At 53.3% G+C, this 20,073-nt stretch overlaps 1 protein-coding gene across 3 annotated transcripts; it reads right to left on the bottom strand.

Moving 5' to 3' along the window:
• Positions 1-14: 14 nt before the first annotated feature.
• Positions 15-19,314, bottom strand: FAM166C (family with sequence similarity 166 member C). Of its 3 annotated transcripts, XM_017947378.3 has the most exons (5): positions 18,928-19,314; positions 9,100-9,135; positions 5,001-5,274; positions 3,563-3,675; positions 15-1,893 (listed from the first exon to the last, which is right to left on the bottom strand). In XM_017947378.3, the coding sequence occupies exons 1-5, from the start codon at positions 19,204-19,206 to the stop codon at positions 1,762-1,764; spliced, it is 834 nt and encodes a 277-aa protein (XP_017802867.3). In that variant the 5' UTR covers positions 19,207-19,314; the 3' UTR covers positions 15-1,761. The 3 variants fall into 3 exon arrangements, with proteins under 3 accessions (XP_017802867.3, XP_003908427.1, XP_017802868.1); XM_003908378.5 differs by lacking the exon at positions 9,100-9,135 and having other exon boundaries at positions 18,928-19,064; XM_017947379.3 differs by lacking the exons at positions 9,100-9,135; positions 18,928-19,314 and adding an exon at positions 8,540-9,070.
• Between the last annotated feature and the right edge of the window lie 759 nt (positions 19,315-20,073).

Raw genomic sequence — 20,073 nt, 5'->3', positions numbered from 1 at the left:
CATCACTTTTTAAATGCAGGATCATACATGGTACTTTTTATTAAGAGCTGCCCATTCCAGGGCTTCCGTGTGCCAGCGTCATCAAGCAGGCTGGGGCGGCAATCTTTTTGAGGGAATAGTTCAAATCTCAACCCGTGTCATAGCAGGGGACTAAGCCAAATGGGATGAAGGTCCCTAGCAAGATAGAGGTCCTTCCCTCCCTTCATCAAAACCCCCGACCCCCAGCACCTCGCACTGCAGAGCTGCACAGAGACGTGCACATAGCAGCCATTCCAGCCGGCGCCCGGCTCCCCACTCCCCTTCTGAGGGAGAAGGCATCTTGGCCCTGATTGTGGGACCAGCAATCAGTTTATTTGCTTTGCTATTCAGCCAAGCCCTGGAATGAATTTGGCCACCACAGAGAGCCTTTGGGGTCCAGCTCCTCAGGGACTTGGAGACACAGAAGCCCCTCACTGGGTTTTTCTTATTTACATTATCCTGGGGGAGGTGTCTAATCTAATCGCTGGCTACAGAGGAGGGGCTGCTCCAGCCCCAGGTGTACTTGAACCTGGCTGTGTTCCCCTTGCCATTAGGTCCTGACTCACCTGTTCAAGGACAATAAGGGCCTTGTCGTTTAATGGAGTGCCCTTGATCAAATCCAAGAGGTGCTGGAATGTTGGAGAAGGTCCCCACCTTGGTCCGAGGTCCCCATCCCTGATCCTGTCCCTGAGGGGCTCTCACCCCCGTCCTGCCCCTGCCCCAGCAGGCAGGAGCCTCCTGGGAGGTAGGAAGCAGCAGCCTGGTGGGAGCGAATCCTCCAGACCTCAAAGACCACCCCAGGCATGTGGCCTCAGCATCCATGCCCAGCATCCACTTCTGGCCTGGGGCCCCGAAACATAGGAATTCCTGGAACAGTGGCCTGGTCCTAGGTCATTCCCTCCCATCCTCTTCTAGAAACAGCTTCAGGGGTAGATGCCGCATCCACCTGTCCAAGCCAGCCTCGGCAGAATGCAGAAGGTGCCTGCTGCGCACAGCTTCTTCTCCCAGGCGCCACCCTCCACAGGCTCCTTCAGGATCCCAAGGTTTATGTCTTCCCTGCCCCTCAGTCTCCACACGGACCACAAGCAGGCTGTGTCATGGAAAAACCAGGACTTGGGAGTCAGAAAGACCTGAGTTCAAATTCTGGCTGTGATACTTCCCAACTGTGTAAGCTGGGGCAACTTTCTCACCCTCACCCTCTCTGCGCCTCAGTGTCTTTATCAGTAAAGTGTGGATAATAACACTTCTTCCCTCACAAGTGATCGTGTGGACCAAACGATGCCAAGTCAGGGCTCCGATGAAAATTCCTTTCCAATCATACCCAGCACAATTATTCTGGGGCCACTTCCCCTTCATTCTTAGACCGGGGCAACTGGACTTCCTTGCTTATACCAGTAGAATCAGGTGGGAGGTCTCTGTACCTGAGTGGCCTGCCACTAAGGCTAGGGAACCCTACATTCCTCAGTTCAACTTGCCCCATCTTGGGGAGAAGGTAGCTGGACCTGTCAGGTAGCCGGACACCACTTTTCCTCGGCTTCAATCCCTGGGACAGAGCTTTCCGCAGGCCCGTAGGACACAATGCTGTGTGACTTTCAGGGGGCATTTCCTGCTGTGGCCGAGTGTCCCTGGGATCCAGAGGAGAGGTGGGTAGGATGGTCACGGCTAAAGGTTTTATTCCAGGGAAGCCGGGCTGGTCTCCACCCAGGATCCCAGGCATCAGGAACCTGGTCTCATGCTCTGAACTCAAAGTAGCAGTCTCTCCTCTTCCGCTCTTGCGGGGAGACCCTCTTCCCTGACGGAAAGGTCTGGTAGGTCTTCAGGCTCTCGGGGGCTACTCTCAAAAGGTGCCACTTCTTCTTCGGGCACAGAGGAGGCCTAGGGGTGAGGATGGGACTGATGTTATGCAGTGTGCCAGGGAAAGAGGGTGATGCATGCCCACCCACAGCCCCATGTGCCAACTTTCCAGCTTATGCTGGCCTGCTGGCTACTCGTCAGCTTAACACCTGATAGGTCCCCCTGGACTTGGGGTGGGAATAACCTGTATTTACATAGTGGCACAGTGGTGAAGAGTGAGGGCACAGATGTCAGACAGACCTGGGATGGACTCTGGTCCCAACTCCTGCTAGAAGTGTGCATATTTAAGAATGGCTCAGTGGTGGTATCCCCCTCTTAGCATTGACTTGAGGAATAAATGCAGTAATGCATGTAAAGCTCTGGACAAGGAGTAATCACACAACAAATGTTCTAAGAAATGATGATGGTGCTGATGGAGGGGATTCCAGGAGGGAGGGGCTTGCCCCAGGCCCGTCACTGACCCTCTTCTCCCAACCACCTGGTTGGCCGTTTGCATTCAGTGTGAAACTGTCAGCAGCAGTGCAAGTGGCCAGGCAACTTGAAGAAGGAACAGAGTTGAGGTGTCCCGCTTTCCCCATGGTGATGGGGGTGGGGGCAGATCCTGGCCAGAGCTGTCTCAAGAGGATACCTGTCCACAGGAGAGTCCCACTCTACTCCAGGGACAGACTGGCTCAGAGCCATCCCAAGATTAGAGAGAGCCCCCTGAGTCCTAGAGGTGGTGATGGGAGATGCTGCTTCCTTTCCAAGCTCTACCTCCAACCATCCAGGCCATGCAGCACAAGTTCCCCAGGTGATAAATGAGCCTCGGGTTCCCTTTTTTGTAAAATGATCCTATCTTGCAGAAAGGAACTTTTGGATGCAGTGAAGCCTGTTTCTATAAAAACCATTAAACTTATGAAAACAGATGCTGCTTTATCAGTAAGGATGATGGTGAATCTCAGGACTCTGAGGCAAGCAGGAAGTGGTCGGTATGGAGCTAAATCCCAAGCTCTATCCACTGACCTTGCAGGCCAGGTACCACCCACCACCCTATCCCACCCCAGGACACCTTGTGCGAGTTAGTGATACCCCTGCCTGCGCTTCAGGAAGGAGAGAGCACAGAAACCACAGTACGCAGGTCATCTTTCAGGGCAGAGTGGGCCTTCCCTGGAGAAAGGAGCTCTCCTAGATAAAAGCAGTGAGGGGCAGGAGGCAAGGAACTTTCCTATTTTGTTAGATGGACAGAAAGTCCTTAGGAGAACATTTTCCAAATGTGGACGGGGCTGGGGGAAGATTCCTGCTCGGTGTAGTGCCCTCTATATCCACCAGAGGGCAGCAGCTCCTTACTGCTCTCTGCATGGGCGCCCGCGTTAGGACTAGTGTAGCTGCCAGGCTGCCTTTGCAGGCAGGGCATCAATCCGCAGATTCAGGCCCACTGAGCTTACGGAGTTTCTCCCAAATTCCCAGTGCATCTGGCCAGGAAAGCACTCTTCGTGATTCACCCATTCAGGCTACCAGCATCCCCCCTGAGGCTGCCAATGCCCTGACCCCCTTGCTCCGCAACCATCACTCTCTGCACCGCACATTTTAGGGCAAGATCCTCAACTCATTTCTCAGTCTGTGCGCTGTGCACGCCTGGCCGAGAGCAGGTGCCCCATGGGTGCGTTTGTTGACTGCGTGGATGAAGGGAGGGCAGGGACTCACAACTCACAGGACAGTGGGGAGGGGGTAGTGTTCCGGCTCCCTCACGGGCAGCACAAAGTAGGGGACTCGAGGCACCGTGCCTGTCTTGTCTTGATAGTACTTCCGATGCTGCTGGACTGCCTATGGTTCAATAAAGGAAGAGATGACAGGTTGTTAGTCTGCAGGACTGACCCCAGGCACCTGCAGTCCATGCCTTGCTGCACCTGGGCAGGGTTGGGGGCCACCTCTCCTAATGCCTCTGGAGGAGTCCCGGAGTTGCTGGGGTCCCAACTCAATTGCCAACCAGCTGGTTGTCCTCACTGAGCCTCAACTTCTCATCTGCCTAATGGGAATAATGACACCGACCAGACCAGCTTTGCTACAGAGCGTAAATGAAACAAGGGACCAGCTCGGACCAAATACAAAAACTCAGCCCTGCAGGCATACGCACACCTGCTGTGCACACAGGCACCATGTCTGCTTGGCCTGTGTTTGCTCCCTTCTCTCCTTCCGCCTGTATGGGGCATGTTCTGTTGAGCGCCAAGATGGAGGGAAAGGCTTTGGCAGACCCCCCGAGATGGTCACATATGCATCAGATGCTGGTGGCATTGACCTCCTCCTCTCCCGAGGAAGTTGCCTTACTCATACAAGTTCTCTGCCCTAGGGCCAGGACATAGCTTGTCCTTGCAATCAGGCTAGAGGGGGAGGCTTGCGAGAGAAGGTGATGGAGAGAGTAAGGTTTTGGGAACACAGGAGAGAATGAACCCGTATCCCTGCCAAGGGCATAAGGGCCAGCTCAGGCCCATGCACCTGTGGTCTCTGGGAATGTGTCTGAACCACATCCAGGGAGGCTTTACCAGCCCAAACAGCAGGACAAGAACAACAGGGGTATGGGTAGGTCCCCATCCTCGGGCTTACTCCCTGCAGGGCAGTCTCTTCCAGCCTGGGGCTAAGGGTGACTCGGAGCATGCCCCCAGGGGGGCTGCAGGGTAGGGAGGGGGTGAACAGGATCTCGGATGCAAGTGGATAAAACACTGTGGGGCTGGATCTGGGGCAGGGGGCTCTAGTGGGGCCTTTGCTCGTGTTATTCATCTGGTGAGTGGATCTTAGACCTTTTACTCACCTCGAAAATATATGGCATTCCACAGATCCAAGAGACTCCAGGGGGAGGTAAGGGCAGGAGCATCCCTAGAGACCCCCAGCTGCACTGGCAGTGGGGGTGAGCAGGAATTGGAGATCCAGAAGCCCCAGGATGTGGGGAGAGATCAGGGGGGCAAAGTCCTAAGCCTCCCCACTCCCTTTAGCCAAACCTGCCATGCTCTCTGCTGGCTCAGGGGCTCTGAGAAAGGAAATCAAGACACTGTGGCAGGTACCAGGTCTCCCCCAGTCCCTGGCCATCACTTTCTTCCCGTGATGGGGGCAGGTGGGCAGGAGGGGAGGCCACAGGGCAGCCCCGCACAGCTTACCTGGTAGAAGTTTGTGAGCTCTGTGGATCGGTGGCTGTCCAGGTTGAAGCGAGTGTAGCTGGGCTTGTGCAGCCAGCGGTCCCGGGTGCTCGCGCGCTCCATCAGCAGGAGGTTGGGGTTGGTGGAGAAGATGGTGGGGAAGTGGCCGCCTTGGCTGAAAGGAGTGTGGCTCTTCTCCATGGCTGTGTTGCGGTGGTCCTGGAAGTACTTGAGGGTGGTGGTGCCGTAGGGAGCGCCGAAGGAGAAGGCCACAGTGGGGACGTGGCCTTGGTACCTGCCGATCGCGGAGGAGGTAGTGGAGCCACAGATCAATGAAGGGCCCCAGGTCTGTTCCAAGAGAGGCCCTTAAAAGTGGGGGGTGCGGTGGCTCATGTCTGTAATCCCAGCATGTTGGGAAGCTGAGGCAGGAAGAACACTTGAGCCCAGGAGTTCTGAGACCAGCCTGGGCAACACAGTGAGACTCTGTCTCTATATAAAAACATAATAATAATTAAGAAAAAAAGAAGAAGAAGAAGAAGAAGGGTAGAGTCTGGAGAGCCTGGTAGCCATCTTTGGCCCTGAGAGGCTTCCCAAGGTGCACTGACCTGCTCAGGTCTTTGGGGAAGGCCAAGTCCAAGGGACTCTGGGCCTCTCCCTCCCCACAGAGGTCTTTCCTAGATGCTCCTCTCTCCAGACCAGGAGCTTACGCAGGGGCCAGAACACCAGATACACCCTGGTCAATGCTGTAGGCAAATCACTGCCCCTCCAGGGGCCTGCATTTACTTAGGCGATGGCCTGAAGATGCAATGGCCTCCTCTGGCTCCCCCATTCTGCGGTTATCTCATGAAAGGGTAGGAGGAGTATGAGAAGTGAGTGGGGGCCCAGTGAGTGAAAGGCGATGGGTGGGAGATGTGATGTAGCAAGGCCTAGGCTCAGCATGCTGCAGCTTTGCTCCCGGCACAGCAGCCTCCCAATGCGCTCCTCAGGCAGCCTGGAGACCTGACCAAGGTGCTGGAGCTCTGAGCGCCTACAAGGAGTCTTCCACCCTCTGCGACCGAGGAGGTTCCATGAGAGGGACAGGAGATGGGCGAGCGGAGGCCTTGGTGACACAGGCACTCTAGAGATCCTTGGTCAAATGAGACTCGCTCCAAGAGCTGAAGACTTATTTTGACAAAGCAAGGGAGAGTCAGCAACACCCAGAGAGTACGGGCGCCACACTCGCGGCCAATGCGGAAGCTTGGCGAGCAGCACGGCCCTGTGCCCCCCTGCACGCCTCACTCTGTGGGGTCTGACTTCTGCTCCATGAGGCCCTTGAAATCGCTCTTCCCAAGGCCGCCTGTGCTCTTGCTGCTGCAGGTCGGTGGACACGCTCTGTCTTGCTGGGCCTTCCGGTAACACAGGGCATGGCCCACCTCTCCCTTCCTGAAACACTGCTCTTGGTTTGGATGACACCTTTGCTCCTTTCTGTTGCTTTCACCGATATCTCTGACCACACCTTCATGAGCCTTCTCCTCTGCCCGCCTCTTAAGCACTGGTGAACCTCCGGGGTCTGTCTTGGGTGATGGCAGCCTTGCCATGGCCATAGCCACCTCCTGTGTGCAGATGACCCCAGTCCACAGCTCCAACCTGGGAGTTCTCTCCAAGCCTTAGGCTGCTATGTACAATTGCACACCAGACATCTCCCTTGGATGTCTCCCAGGCTTGATCTCCCACCCCCACCTTCCCTGACAGTCTGGTCCCATCTCTGTGAAAAGTAACCCCTAGCCGTCTAAGTCAGAAACTGACACATCCACCTCACCCACATCTAGTCAGTCACCAAGTCCGGTAGCTCCATCCGAGCCTACTGAGCCCAACCGTGTGCCCTTGTACCTGGACTGTGGTCGTAACAACCTCACCGTTCTAACTGCACCAGACCCCTGCCCCTGCAATCCCTTCTGCACCAGACTGAACTTCAGTTCAGAGTCAGATCCTTGGCGTGGCATTCGAGGCCATCTGTGATCTGACCCTGGCCCAGCTCTCCAACCTCATCAGCTCCCCTGCACCCCAGTCCTGCAGAATCACTGCAGCCATCTAGATACAACTCCGTCCCCCCACTCTCGCCTCTTCTGGGGTCTTTCCCTGTGCCTTGGGCCTCGGTCTCACCAACAGAATGGGCGCTGCCTGGAATTAGATAGCAACGCACGGTTTCCTTCTTTTTGTCTTCAGGAAAAAGGCAAGGAAGTGAAGCCGAGTGACTGCTGACAGGCCTGCCCACTGTAGGGAAGGTCACACAAAGTGAGTCCTTCCCTGGCTCCTGGTCCCACCGCCCTCAACAGCTCTGCCTTCCTGGGGTCTCACAGCATCCGGCATTGGCTGGGCCAGAGCCGCGATGAGGCTGCAGAGGGGAGAGGCTCCACCCCAGCTGCACAGGCCCCCCTCCAGCCTCACTACTCACATCCCTGGATGCCACAGAGGCGCTGCCCTTGACACCGTGACCCTGGCGGTCTTGACTCTTCTCCACCCACCTCAGTGCCCTTCCTCCTCGGCCCCCTGAGTTCCCCACGGAGGCCAGGTCTCCTCCAGAACTGGGAAGACGGAGGAATTGGTGGGTGCCTTGCTGTCTCTCCAGTGAGGCTGGGTGGTCACCTTGGCCACTCCAGGAGACACAGTCCTCCTCCCAGCCTGGGTGCCACTCCTGGGTCTGGAGCTCCTGCTCTGGCTTCACCCAAGGCCTCACTGTCCCATCTGTCTCTCCCTATCTCTCTCAGCCTCTGCCCTTCTTCCATCATCTTTAATGTCCCCCTCCCTCTTGGCCTCTTCCCCTCTGCCTGTAAGCGGGCTTGAGCCATGGTTCCTAGGTTGTAGATTTCTGCAGTGAGGGCTGGTGCCCGTTTATAGGCAGAGGGGAAGCAACCAAGAGAGGAGACGTTAAAGATGGTGAAGAGGAAGGCGGGATTGCAGATTCCCTCCTTCTGGAGCTCGCTAAGGAATACGCTGCACCTTCTGCCTGATTTCTCAACTCACACCCTTTCCTTGACCTCCCTCAGTCTGCCTTCAGACCCACCGCTGAAACGTGAACCTCTACATCTAAATTAAGGTCATGTTAGATCCTGCTGTTGCCAAATCCAATGTCCTTGGCTCACACTGTCCCGCTGCAACATTGGCACCGATGAAGAAACTTCTTTGGGAAAAAACCTAACCTGAGACATGCAAGCAAGTTCCTGAGAGCACTTTGTGCTGTAGATGAAGCTGAATCAAGATATAGATTCGATAAATTAAGACATCAAAGACAAGCGATGGGGAGATGCAGTCTCCTGTATCCTGAGGGCTCCTCCCACGTGGAGGGGAGGTTCCTCCCACACCGGAACCATCTCCCAGCCCCACATGCTCTTGGGCACTGGAGGTGGAGGAACACCTGGCTGGTGAGTCACTGGGAAACACTGGGCAGCCTGTGACCCGCCCCTCCCCTCCCTCCTCCTCCTCCTCGGAAGCAAGGAAGCCTGCTCCGCCCCTCTGAGCCTTAGGTTTTAGATGGACAGGCACTGCCCGTGGGGAGGAGGCTGGGCTCAGCGCAGTCCCACCTGTTTCATTCTGAGGCTGTGTTCACCCCATTCTCTAACAGCCACGTTCCTCTTTCATCTTCTTTCTCAAGTGGTTCGGAACTTAGGGAATGGAAGAGATGCTGGTCACCAGGTGCTGCCAACCCCAGCAAAAAGATGAAGCGATAGAATGAAAGGCAAAGGAGGATACCCACAGCATTCCGCAGGGAAAAGAACGCAACCCAAGAATACCACACCAGCCAGGCGGTCACGGGGGTACAAAGTCACCCTTTCCTAGCACGAAAGGGCTCAGCGACCAAAGCACTCACAAGCTCTTCTTGAAAGTCATGTTCAGTGACAAAATCCTGCCAACCAAGAGATGATTCAAAAGAAAAAGAAAAAAACCAACTCAGTAATGTAGAACCTCTGTTAGAGTGAGTGGTGGTGAGCTTCAAATCTATTTAAGTGCAGAACCAGGAATAGCAACTAGGTGAATGCTGGTTACAGAACGGAATGTAAATGTTATAAAACCTGTCAAAGTAAAACTAATTTAAGCAACCAAAATTAGGGGGTGGGTGGAGGGGAGATGGGGGTGCACTTACTAAGAATCTCTTTAAATCGGAGTCAACCCATGGCATCTAAAATTGAAACACGTCGTTAGAAAAAAGTACAACATAATGGCTGTAGCCCTTTGATGGTTTTTATCCTCTCTCTGTCTCCTATAGAGGGATCTTTTTGTACTAATATCTCTTGTGATGAATTAACACTTATCTCAAATCCACCGATTCTTCCATTTTGCTGCGGTTTTCTTTCTCTTCAGTTAAGTTCTATTAAGATTCGATTTCATGCATTTCATTTTAAAATAGCAAATATGGTACGATTATATTTTTATAAAGTTGCTTTTGTCTGTTTTTATATCCATCCATCCATCCATCCATTCACTCCTCCATCTAGTCCTTTATCTGAATATACACATAAGGTCTATGGCCATACCACACTGAGCGTGCCCGATCTCTTCTGAATATACACGTAAAGAGAAACTCTGAATAAAATTCACCAAATGTTAACCCTGGATAATTCAGGGTGTTTGGATTTGGGGTGATTTGTTGCTTTCTTCTTTGTACACACATCATGTTTTAAAAACAGAGTCAAATGGCATGAAACATTAATTTATCAGGAACCTGCTGTGTGCTGGCAACACAGTAAGTGCTGGGAACACAAAGATCCATGGTGCCCAGCCTGCCTTCCCCGAGCCCAGTCCTTCCCCGACCCCAGTCCTTACTCGGTGTTTATTGACTCATGGGGTGCATGTGTCAGGGGCCGTGCTGAGCTGGCCTGGGTACAACCAGCTCCAACCCAAGTGGGACCGCGGTCAAGGCTCTAGTGCTATCACCCACAAGGAGGGAAGGCCGTTCCCAGGGTGGGTACTGGAGGAGCTCCATGATGAGTTTCCACTGGGGTGAGGCTTTGAGGAGAGCCCCGGGGCAGGGGGAGCCCCTGAGTCTGGCTCCTTTCCCAGGCGATGGTGTTGCTCCACGGTCATCTTCTCTTTTCAGGGACCCATTCCTTCTGGGAGATCTCGTCTATGTTAGACTTCCAGTGTGTCCCATGTGTCAGTGACAGCTAGATCTGGGTCTCCAGCCTCTACCATTCTGGCAATGGATCCACGTGTCTGGCTGCCCGCACAAGGCCGGGCCACCACGCCACAGACCCAGCGCCACTGAAACTGCTCTTCCTCCAGTATACCCCTGCCCCCTCCAACCTCCACCTAAGCCAGAAACTCGATGGCCCTGTGTCCTCTCTTCTCCATCACCCTCCACATCTGACCTCTCTCTAAGTCCTGCTTAGGCCTCTCCTTAGCCACTGGCCTGTGGCCCTCGTCCGTCCCACTGCTACGAGCCTCCCTCATTGCTTGCGTGGACAATCTCCAGTCTCCTCCCTGGTCTCCTAGACCAAGCATCACCCCCTCCAGCCTGCTGTCCACACAACACCAGAGCCATCCTTCCTCTCCTCCATCACTTCCCTGTAGGTGCCCTGGGCCCCAGCAGCCTTACTTCCAGTCTCCAGGGCCTCACGTACTCTTCAGGCCTCTGGGCCTTTGCACGGAGTTCCTCTACCGGGGATGCATTTTCCCTCTTGCCCACCTGGGGATCTGCCACCCACTGCAAAGGATCCATGCCCCCTGCTGCCTCTCCTGACTGCATACCCTGTACCTAGCACTTGCCTCGCTGGGAGGACTGTCATCCTTAAGTCCACACTCAGACCCAAATGAACTTGTCTCTTCTGCTAATCCATGTTCTCCTTTATCCTTGGCACCTGGCACATGACAAGTGCTCAACAAATGTTCACTGGAGGAGACAGAATTCCAGAAACTCTGGGGGCACCATGCCCTGGAGTCCTGATTTAAGAGGAGTGTGGCTCTGATCAGCAGAGCACATGTTGGCATGAAGCATCCCGCCCACAGGGGTGTTGGGCTCCTCTGAAGAAAGGAGCCATAGAAAAATGATGTGTTCTCGTGATTCTTCTCTTCGCCCCCAAGCTCTCTGCCATACTCCTCCTCTGCTCCCTGCTTCTCCACCTTCTCTGAATGCCAAGATATTTGCATTCCAATAGAATAGAAGCCCTCTCCTCCGCAATCCTCCTGAGTTCTGCCTGGATTCTGTTCAGGGCTTGCTGCTCAGACAGGTGTGTGTGTGCGCACACACACTTGTATACATGTGCAGGTTCACATTCTTTAGCACTCAGTGGGCACATCTTGGCAAGCTAGGTCTGTGTCCCTTGTATGCACCTGCATTTGTGTTCTTTTGAGCATGCCCTGAGCTCCACAGTGGAGCCTTCTGCCATCCTGTTTGTGTTGATCTGTGGCAGGCCAAGGTAAGGAGGAACAGAGAGGAATGGCAAGTGTTATAACAGGGCATCGAGTGGTCCCAATGGCAGCATCTGCTGCATTGGTGCCACCACACCTCCCCTTAAACCCCTTCATCTGTCCCCATCCACCACCCTGTCCCTCCATCCATCTGTACACTACATAAGCCAGGAGACTGTGCCAAGCTGGGCCCCTGCGCAATGGTCACATGTGGATTCTAAGTCCCACTGTGGGTTACTGTGTGAAAAGGAACAGTCCCTTCCCTGCCTCTTAATAGAACTGCTTGGCCCCACAGCCAACATTAAAACTAATTACCACGAGCCATCGGGGATCCCATGATCAGCCTTATTAACTGATTAACCAGCGACTATTTGGCATGTCCCCATTCCACAATGCATCCTGTCCTCCACAACACCTCCTACTGAGGACAGTTCTGATCAGATCCTTCCCCAGGAGCAAAATCCTTCAAGGGCTCCCCATTGCCTGTGACATCAAGCACAAGCAGGGCCAGGGGTCAGTCCCTGTGTGCCAGGGCCTCTGTGAGAGGTCTTTCCAGTCGCATCATCCTCTGTCAGATCCCAGCTTTCCCACTCCAGCCGAAGAGGCCATTTGCTGCTTTGAAAGAACACCCTTCTGACACCTCCACACCATCTTTTTTCTCAAGCCACATCCTTCATCCAGAAGGCTCTGTTCTCCTCGTTTCCCACATTGTGATCTTACCCATCCTTCGAGGTCCATCTTGAATGCCCTCTTTCCCATGGAGCCTCCATGACCCAGTCCATAGACCCTGCTTGTCCGCTCCGTGGAGCTGTCTTTGCCCTTTGCACGTCTCCTATGTCTCAGTTCATAATGTTTTTCTTTCTTTTTTTTTTGAGACTGAGTCTCACTCTGTCACCCAGGCTGGATGCAGTGGCACGATCCTCACTGCAACCTCCGTCTCCTGGGTTCAAGCAATTCTCCTGCCTCAGCCTCCCAAGTAGCCTGGATTACAGGTGCCCACCACCATGCCCAGCTAATTTTTGTATTTTTAGTAGAGATGGGATTTCGCCATGTTGGCCAGGCTAGTCTTGAACTCCTGACCTCAGGTAATCCACCCTGCCTTGGCCACCCAAAGTTCTGGGATTATAGGCGTGAGCCACCACACTTGGCTTCAGTTCACATTTTTTCATATCACAATAATCTCAGCCACTGGAATATTCTTTCTGTATGAATTATAGGCTCTCTGGGGAGGGAGGGTTCTGTTGTACTCATACTGGCATGCTTGGCATTCCCTGCACCCAGTGGATGCTCTGTAAATATCTGTTGAATGGAATTGACAAATGGTGGCACATTTTAAATGGTTGGTCTTTCTTCTGGAGAGAAGGGGGATCCCTGTTGCAAAGCCCAAGTCTTCAGGAGTCCCCGATCACTTGTTCTTAGGGGGCTCCCCAGTTCCTCAAGGTTGAGAGGCACCAGTTACCTATGAAATGTCCTTGAACAGCTCAGAGTTGAATTCCGGGAAAGAGATAGGGGCTGGCCTTGGGGCAGAGGTCCTGGGAATGGGGTGGGGAATGACATGGCTTATGAATCCTCCAGAAGAGAAGATACTGCAGCAGAGAAAGGCAGGTGAGTGGCCAGAGGCTCCCTAAGTGTGTGAGGCCCTCTGAGACCAGGCTGCCTCCTGGGGTGATAGAGAGGGAAGCTCCCTGTGGGGACAGGGCCCAGAGGGAGAAGAATTGAGGGGCTGTAGAATTTACTTTCTGCTTCTGTATTTTGGGCTTGAATCTGGGACAATGATCTGTTCCCTCAGGTGGAAATGAGAACAGGACAACGAAAGTAGCACCTGCTGTGCCTTCAGTCAGACCTCTCAGCCTGGGGGCGGGGGTGTGCCAAGGAGAATGGCACAGGCTCCACACAAGGAGGCCCCTTCTTTCAAATGCTTGAAAACAGGACCACACCTGCCAGTTTGTCAACAGTGGTCTGCATTGCAAGGGGCCATAGAAATTCTCAGACGAGTGTTCTTGTCCCTGGTTACATCTTAGAATTGCCTGGGAGGATTAAAAACTCCTGCAGCCCTAGCCCAGCCCAACCAATGACATCAGAATCTCTAGATGGGGCCTGAGCTCAGGTCATAGTTAAAGCTCCCCAGGAGATTCTAATACTAACGAATGGGCAAAAGGGGTCCCCTACCTCTCTCTGGGCAGATGGCCTTTGTTTCATACCCCAAGATGCACTGGCCTGTTTGGAGGGCTGCACCTCTGGTGCCAGGGCCTGGGTTGAAGTGGAAGGGGTTTTGGAAATGCAAATGCTTTGGGAACCCTCCCTTCCCAAGCCTGGCCTGACCTCTCTCCCTGAAGGGTAAGGCCCCAGGCCCCAGGAAGCTGGCAGGGTGTATTACTCTGTTCCCACACTGCTATAAAGAACTGCCTAAAACTGGGTAATTTATAAAGAAAAGAGGTTTGATGGACTAATAATAGTTCCGCAGGGCTGGGGAAGCCTCAGGAAACTTACAGTCATGGCAGAAAGGGAACCAAACATGTCCTTGTTCACATGGCGGCAGGAGAGAGAAATGGGTGCCCAACAAATGGGGAGCCCCTTATAAAACCATCCAATCTTGTGAGAAAATAACTCTCATGAGAACAGGATGGGGGAACTCCTCCCATGATTCAATTATCTCCACCTGGTCCCTCCTGTGATGTAGGGATTATGGAAACTACAATTCAAGATGAGATTTGGGTGGCAACACAGCCAAACCGTATCACAGGGGCAGGCAGTAGTGGGCTGCAGGCAGTGCCTACTGGCTTCAAGGGAATCAACTTCTAAATTTTCAGGAATTTGTTAAGTCTGTTAATAAGCCAGTATTAAATATCAAATTATATTAAATTACAATTAAATATGTTCTATTAGGCCAGGCATGGTGGCTCCTATAATCCCAGCACTTTGGGAGGCTGAGGCAGGCAAATGGCTTGAGCCCAAGAGTTCGAGACCAGCCTGGGCAGCCCTGTCTCTACAAAAAATACAAAAATTAGCCAGGCATGGTGGTGCACACTTGTGGTCCCAGCTACTCAGGAGGCTGAGGTGGGAGGATCACTTGAGCCCAGAAGGTTAAGGCTATAGTGAGCTGTGATCGTGCCACTGCACTCAAGCCTGGGTGACAGAGTAAGGCTCTGTCTCAGAGGGAAGAAAAACACACTAAAACCAAACGAGATAAATAGTCAAAACTCCTCACTTCCTAATTATTTTACCACGTTACTATCACCTGTGTTTGAGGTTGTCATGTCCACCGTATCTGTGGGGTGGAAATATTATATAATGCTGCACAGCTGTGCATTCATCCCTCCCCAACTCTGCAATTAAGGACACTATGTTGATAGTTTGAAATCAGCTTTGGTGAGAGTATTTATACCACAGATATGGATGAATGTTACAAATCAAAGCAGTTTTGCTCCAGAGAACTGGTTGTTAAACATTTGCCAGTACACCACTGTGTGTGTTTGCTGCACAGGGATTCTAGGGATGGGGACACAACCACCTTTGTGAGACCACTCTCCTGACAATTGAGTGGAACACACTGATTTTAAGATCACAGGCCCCTGAGGTCTCCAAGGTCCAGCTCAGTGACAGGTGCGGGCACAACTGCCACCCCAGGCAGACAGAGAGAGGGGCTGGGAGCAAATCCTCCTTCCCTCACTCTTGGTGACAGCCACTGGGCAGGAGCTGTGGGCATGGGGCACAGGGGCAGTCTGGGCATGAATGAATGCATGGTGCAGGCCAGGGGTCTGCACTGAGAGCCGGGTGAGGCGTGGCCGGAAACAGAGAATGAGGAGTGGATGCCACCCAGATCCTGCAAGCAGGAAGCTTGGATCCTCACTGAGGCCAATCTCATCCCTTCAAACCCCTTCAAATCTCAGGGACTCTAACCCGAGAGCTCCTGCCCACTGCGGGAATAGCACCCAGGCCAGGCGCAGGCAGGCACTGCCTGTGGCAAAGTGCCTAGGAACTGTGTCCCCAGGAACAGCAAGGGACCAAATGGAGCGCCCTGGTCGGTGAGGCTGAAGACCAGCTTTGTTATTGTCTCGTGTTTCCCGGGGTTCCTGGAACCAGGTGTTGAACACAGTAGAGATCTAACGAATGATAACAGCTAACAATGACCAAGTGCCAGGCTTTAGGCATGTTAACTAACTGAAACCTCTTCAAGCTGCACACCATGATCATCCCCATTGAACAGACAAGGTAGGTGAGGCAGAGGGGTAAATAACCTGCCCAGGGTAAGGAAGTGATGGAGCCAGGATTTGTACCAGGCAGGCTGGCTCCAGAGTCCATCTCTTACTGTCGACCCCATTCCCTCCCTGCTAAATGAGGGAGGCAGGTGAAATGCCACATGAGGGTTGGGGAGATATTGGGGTGAGTTGGGGTGTTGAAGTCACAAAGACGAGGCTCAGCAACTTGCTGAATGACTTGGGCAAGCTGCTCATTCCTTATCTGAGTTATTGTGATGATTTTTAAAAAGAAGAAGAAGTGAGCTGAGATTGTGCCACTGCACTCCAGCCTGGGCGACAGAGCGAGACTCTGTCTCAAAAAAAGAAAGAGAGAAAGAAAGAAGGAAGGAAGGAAGGAAGGAGAGAAAGAAAGAAAGAGAGAGACAGAGAAGGAAAGAAATAAAGAAAGAAGGAAAGAAAGAAAGAAAGAAAGAAAGAAAGAAAGAAAGAAAGAAAGAAAGAAAGAAAGAAAGAAAGAAAGAGAAAGAAAGAAGGAAGGAAGGAAGGAAGGAAGGAAGGAAGGAAGGAAGGAAGGAAGGAAGGAAGGAAGGAAGGGAAGGAAGGAAGGAAGGAAGGAAGGAAAGAAGGAAGGAAGGAAGGAAGGAAGGAAGAAAGGAAAGAGGGAAGAAAGGCCAGGTGTGGTGGCTCATGCCTATAATCCCAGTTCTTTGGGAGGCCAAGGCGGGTGGATCATCTGAGGTCAGGAGTTTGAGACCAGCCTGGCCAATATGGCAAAACTCCGTCTGTACTGAAATACAAAAATTAGCTGGGCATAGTGGTGCGTGCCTGTAATCCCAGCTACTCGGGAGGCTGAGGCAGGGAGAATTGCTTGAACCCAGGAGGCAGAGGTTGCAGTGAGCCAAGATTGCGCCACTGCACTCAAGCCTGGGCAACAGAGCAAGACTCCATTTAAAAAAAAAAAAAAAGAAGAAGAAGTAAAAGAAGAAGGAGAAGGAGAAGGAGAAGAAGAAAATGTTGTAAAGGGCCCAGCACAGTGCCTGGCACATAGTTGGAGCTCAGACTTAGGAGATCACGGTGTTATTACAGGCGTTAGGGACCTGGCTCCAGCCCAGCACTTCCATCACCAGCGTGGGGCTCAGGCAAGTCCCCCCAGACCTCAGTAACCACATCTGGAACAGGAGGGGATGGGGCTACATGATCTCTGAGGTCCACACCAGCATGAATATTCTCTGCCTTTACAAATAAAGCAGGTAAGAGGGGGGTGATCTGAGTGTAAGAAGAGACTGGCTGCGCTTTAAAATCCTGTAATTAGTGTTTGAACAGACACACAAAAATAGTAATTATCCAAGTGTGGTCGGGAATCTTGGGTTCTTTCATTAATTTGACAGAATTGCCAATGAGGTAGCATTTGGAAACACAAAACGACTCAATTCATTCCTCACTGATGGGAATCTTTAAGGGGAACACATCCCTTCCAGAAAGATCCAGATGAGAAAGCAGCAGATACGGGCTCAGCTGCTCAAACTAGCCCAGTCCAGGCTTGAAACCTCATTCATGATCCTCTTATCACCATTTCTAAATCAATCACAGGACAGGGCACTCAAGGGAACTGCCGAGAAGTGGCAGGAATAGGAAAGCACCCTGGGGACTGCTTCTGAAACCTGCAGCTCCCACCCCTTCTGAACAGAGTGGGGGAACTGCAGGGCAGGGTTTGCAGGAGCACCGGGCCTTGCCCCTCAGATGGGAAATGTCCAGGAGTCAGACAACAGAAAAGTTTCCAACTGGAGACTGTAGGAGGCTTAAGAAAAAAAGTCAATGTATAAAATCAAATCTTATGATAAACACCCAGAATGTGGTGTCAACACCACCATCCAAGGTGGCAAAAATGGATTTGAACTAAACCTTATGTGTTTACACCACACTAGGGCAGCCCCCCACTTGTTTGTCTTTGTCTTCCCAGCCTCCTAACATAACACCTGGTGTGTCCCAAGCACTGACCCACATGAATGCCTTAAATAAAGGAAAACAGGCAAATCCTAAGTCACCTGGTTTGGTTTCAGGAAACTACCATGATCTGGTATATCAGCTTTGTCTGATGGGAACCGGGTAGACATCTGAGCCTCTACACATCCTGCAGGCAGCAAGCTCTCTCCAGGGCCCAGAGAAAGGTCACATCCACAAATGGGCTGGGTTAAAACTACAGCACCAGCCCCTGGTTGCTACTTTCTCATGCAGCGTCCAGAAATGATTTGAATGTCACAGCATCTCAGTGTCCAGCTTATTCTGCTTCAAAACAATCCCAACTTCATACCAAATACACTTTTCTTCATTTTGCCATCTGTTCCGTTTGCAGGGGAGAGCATGCGGGCTTTTTCACCCATTTGGAGACCCTGCCTGTAGAACCCTCAAGACATTCATTTCCTTCATTGGTTCACTCTTTTTTTCAGACAAGGGATCTTAGGATCATTCATTCATTCTATACAGATTTGCTGATATTGTACAGGTTGCCTCTCAGAATCCAGTGCCTGTTCTCCACACCCATGCTGACTGGTAGGAGGGATAAAGACAGCCTTACACCCTGGGAGAGGCGGTCCAGAGTAGAAACATCAGACACTGTGGGAGAAAGAGCCAAAGAACAGGAGGGAACAGCCAGACTTGCATGTTAGATGTTTGGAGTCTGAAAATATCCAGAGAAAAGAAAGGTAGGTGTAACCTAGCATTTGAAAGTGCTAAACAGCAAGCCAGCACTCAGGGCAAGTGGCCAGGAAGCTTTCCAAGAAAAACTTCTGGGAGGATAAAGGGAGATCGGTGAAAGGACCGACCGCAAAGTCGGGCAGGTACTGCATGCATGACCCATTAACTACGGCTCTTGCGGCCTCGCCAGGCTCTTCCAACCCGCACCCACCCGATATCCTTCCCTCCTTCAACCAACAAGTACTGACCTTGCCCGAACGCTGGGAGCTGGCCCTGTGCCCGGGGCAGAGGGGCCTGCTTTTTCTTGTATTCTCTCTAAGCCTGCAGGCTGCCCGCCTGGGGCGTCTCCAAGCACTAAACCCCACGTGACTCCATCTCCTCCCTCTTCCCCGGCTGGGTCCACGGGAGGTCCCTTACCCCCTGCTGGCTGTGCCCCACTTGCCAGGGAGCGCCTTCCTGCGAAGGGGAATCTGGGGACACCCCCGCCCGTGCCCACCCACTTCCTACTCTGAAACCACAAATCCCCGGGAATGCCCCCCGCCCCGTCGGGTGGAAAATCGGCTCCTCGGGGTTCCTTCAACCCCAGAGTCCGGGGGCAGAGGGCTGAGTTTCGACCACCGACGAGGGCGCTAGCGGAAGGGGGAGGGGAGGAGGCGCACCCGCGGCCTTACCCGGGCATGAGGCCAGGGGGCACGTAGGCGGCATTGAACTCGGTCAGTAGGGTGCCCGCGCTGCGGGAGGCCATGGTGGGTGCGCGAGTGCAGCGAGCCTGGCGCTCCGCTCTGCCCCACGGTAAACAGCGGCGGGTCACCCGGCAACGGCCACGGCCACGGCGGCCCTCCTGGCAACGCCAGCTGGCCCCGCTGTCCTCGCGTTCCGGGACACTGCGCCCTTCTGGCGGCCGTCTCCCGGAGCAGCCCCACAGGGCGTGCACAGAAGGCGCCTCCCATTTCCGCGAGCTCTGCTGGGTGACCCCTGTCACTCTCCCCTGCGCATCGGGGCTCTGTGCCTTGCTGCCTGCGGGATGTGCAGAGGCTCGGATGCGGGACAGAGGCAGAAAATCGCTGTAGAGGCCTCCCAGGATCCGTCTTGCGGTGACCCGGCTTGGAACGCGACCCTACCACAAAGGACAGGCCAGGTCCTGACTTTGGAGGCCACGCGCAAAGCAGCTGCCCCACCGTGGCTCAGGCCCAGAAACCTGAGTAGCCGAAGGTTCCCCAGGAGCTATGTCTCTTCAAGGCTTCCCCTGCACCCCAGCTCTATGGGGGTTCCAGGAAGGGGCTTTGCAGTGGGCCGCGCTGGGCGTGGTTGCCTAGGACGCTGTGCATAATTGTGTGTGTGTATGTGTGTGTGTGTGTATACACGCGTGCGTGCGTGCGTGTGTGCGCGCGGGTTGCGAAAAGGGGCATTTTTCATGTTTCTCCTTAATCTCTAGCTGGTGGCTACCTTCTCACCTCATCATACCCTCAAACTACTCCATAAAAGGAGTTTTGTTGGTAAGGGGCAAAAAGAAAATCACACAACGTCTGGGTGTGTGATTTACATCTGTCCCCAATGCTGCCGTTCATTTTGGGGATGGCATCTGCAGGGGTGGCGCTTGCCCCAGAGAGCAGGCCTCCTGAAGGCCCACCCCCTTGTGTAATCCTGCCTCCCTCCCTCCCTGGGACTGCTTCACCCGGGTTTCTCTAGGGACCCTCACACCAGCCTTGGTGCCTAGGGCAGGGCCAGGGCCTTTGGGTTTTTCATAAGGCGTGAGGGTATGGGGACAGCTTCCATGGTGCCAGGCTCTTGGTGACTCGGGTGGCGACCCTGCCACC

Source organism: Papio anubis, chromosome 14 (genome assembly GCF_008728515.1).
Source record: "Papio anubis isolate 15944 chromosome 14, Panubis1.0, whole genome shotgun sequence".
NCBI lineage: Eukaryota > Metazoa > Chordata > Mammalia > Primates > Cercopithecidae > Papio > Papio anubis.
The sequence above is the reverse complement of the archived record's forward strand: the minus strand, read 5'-3'. Positions and strand labels throughout refer to the sequence as shown.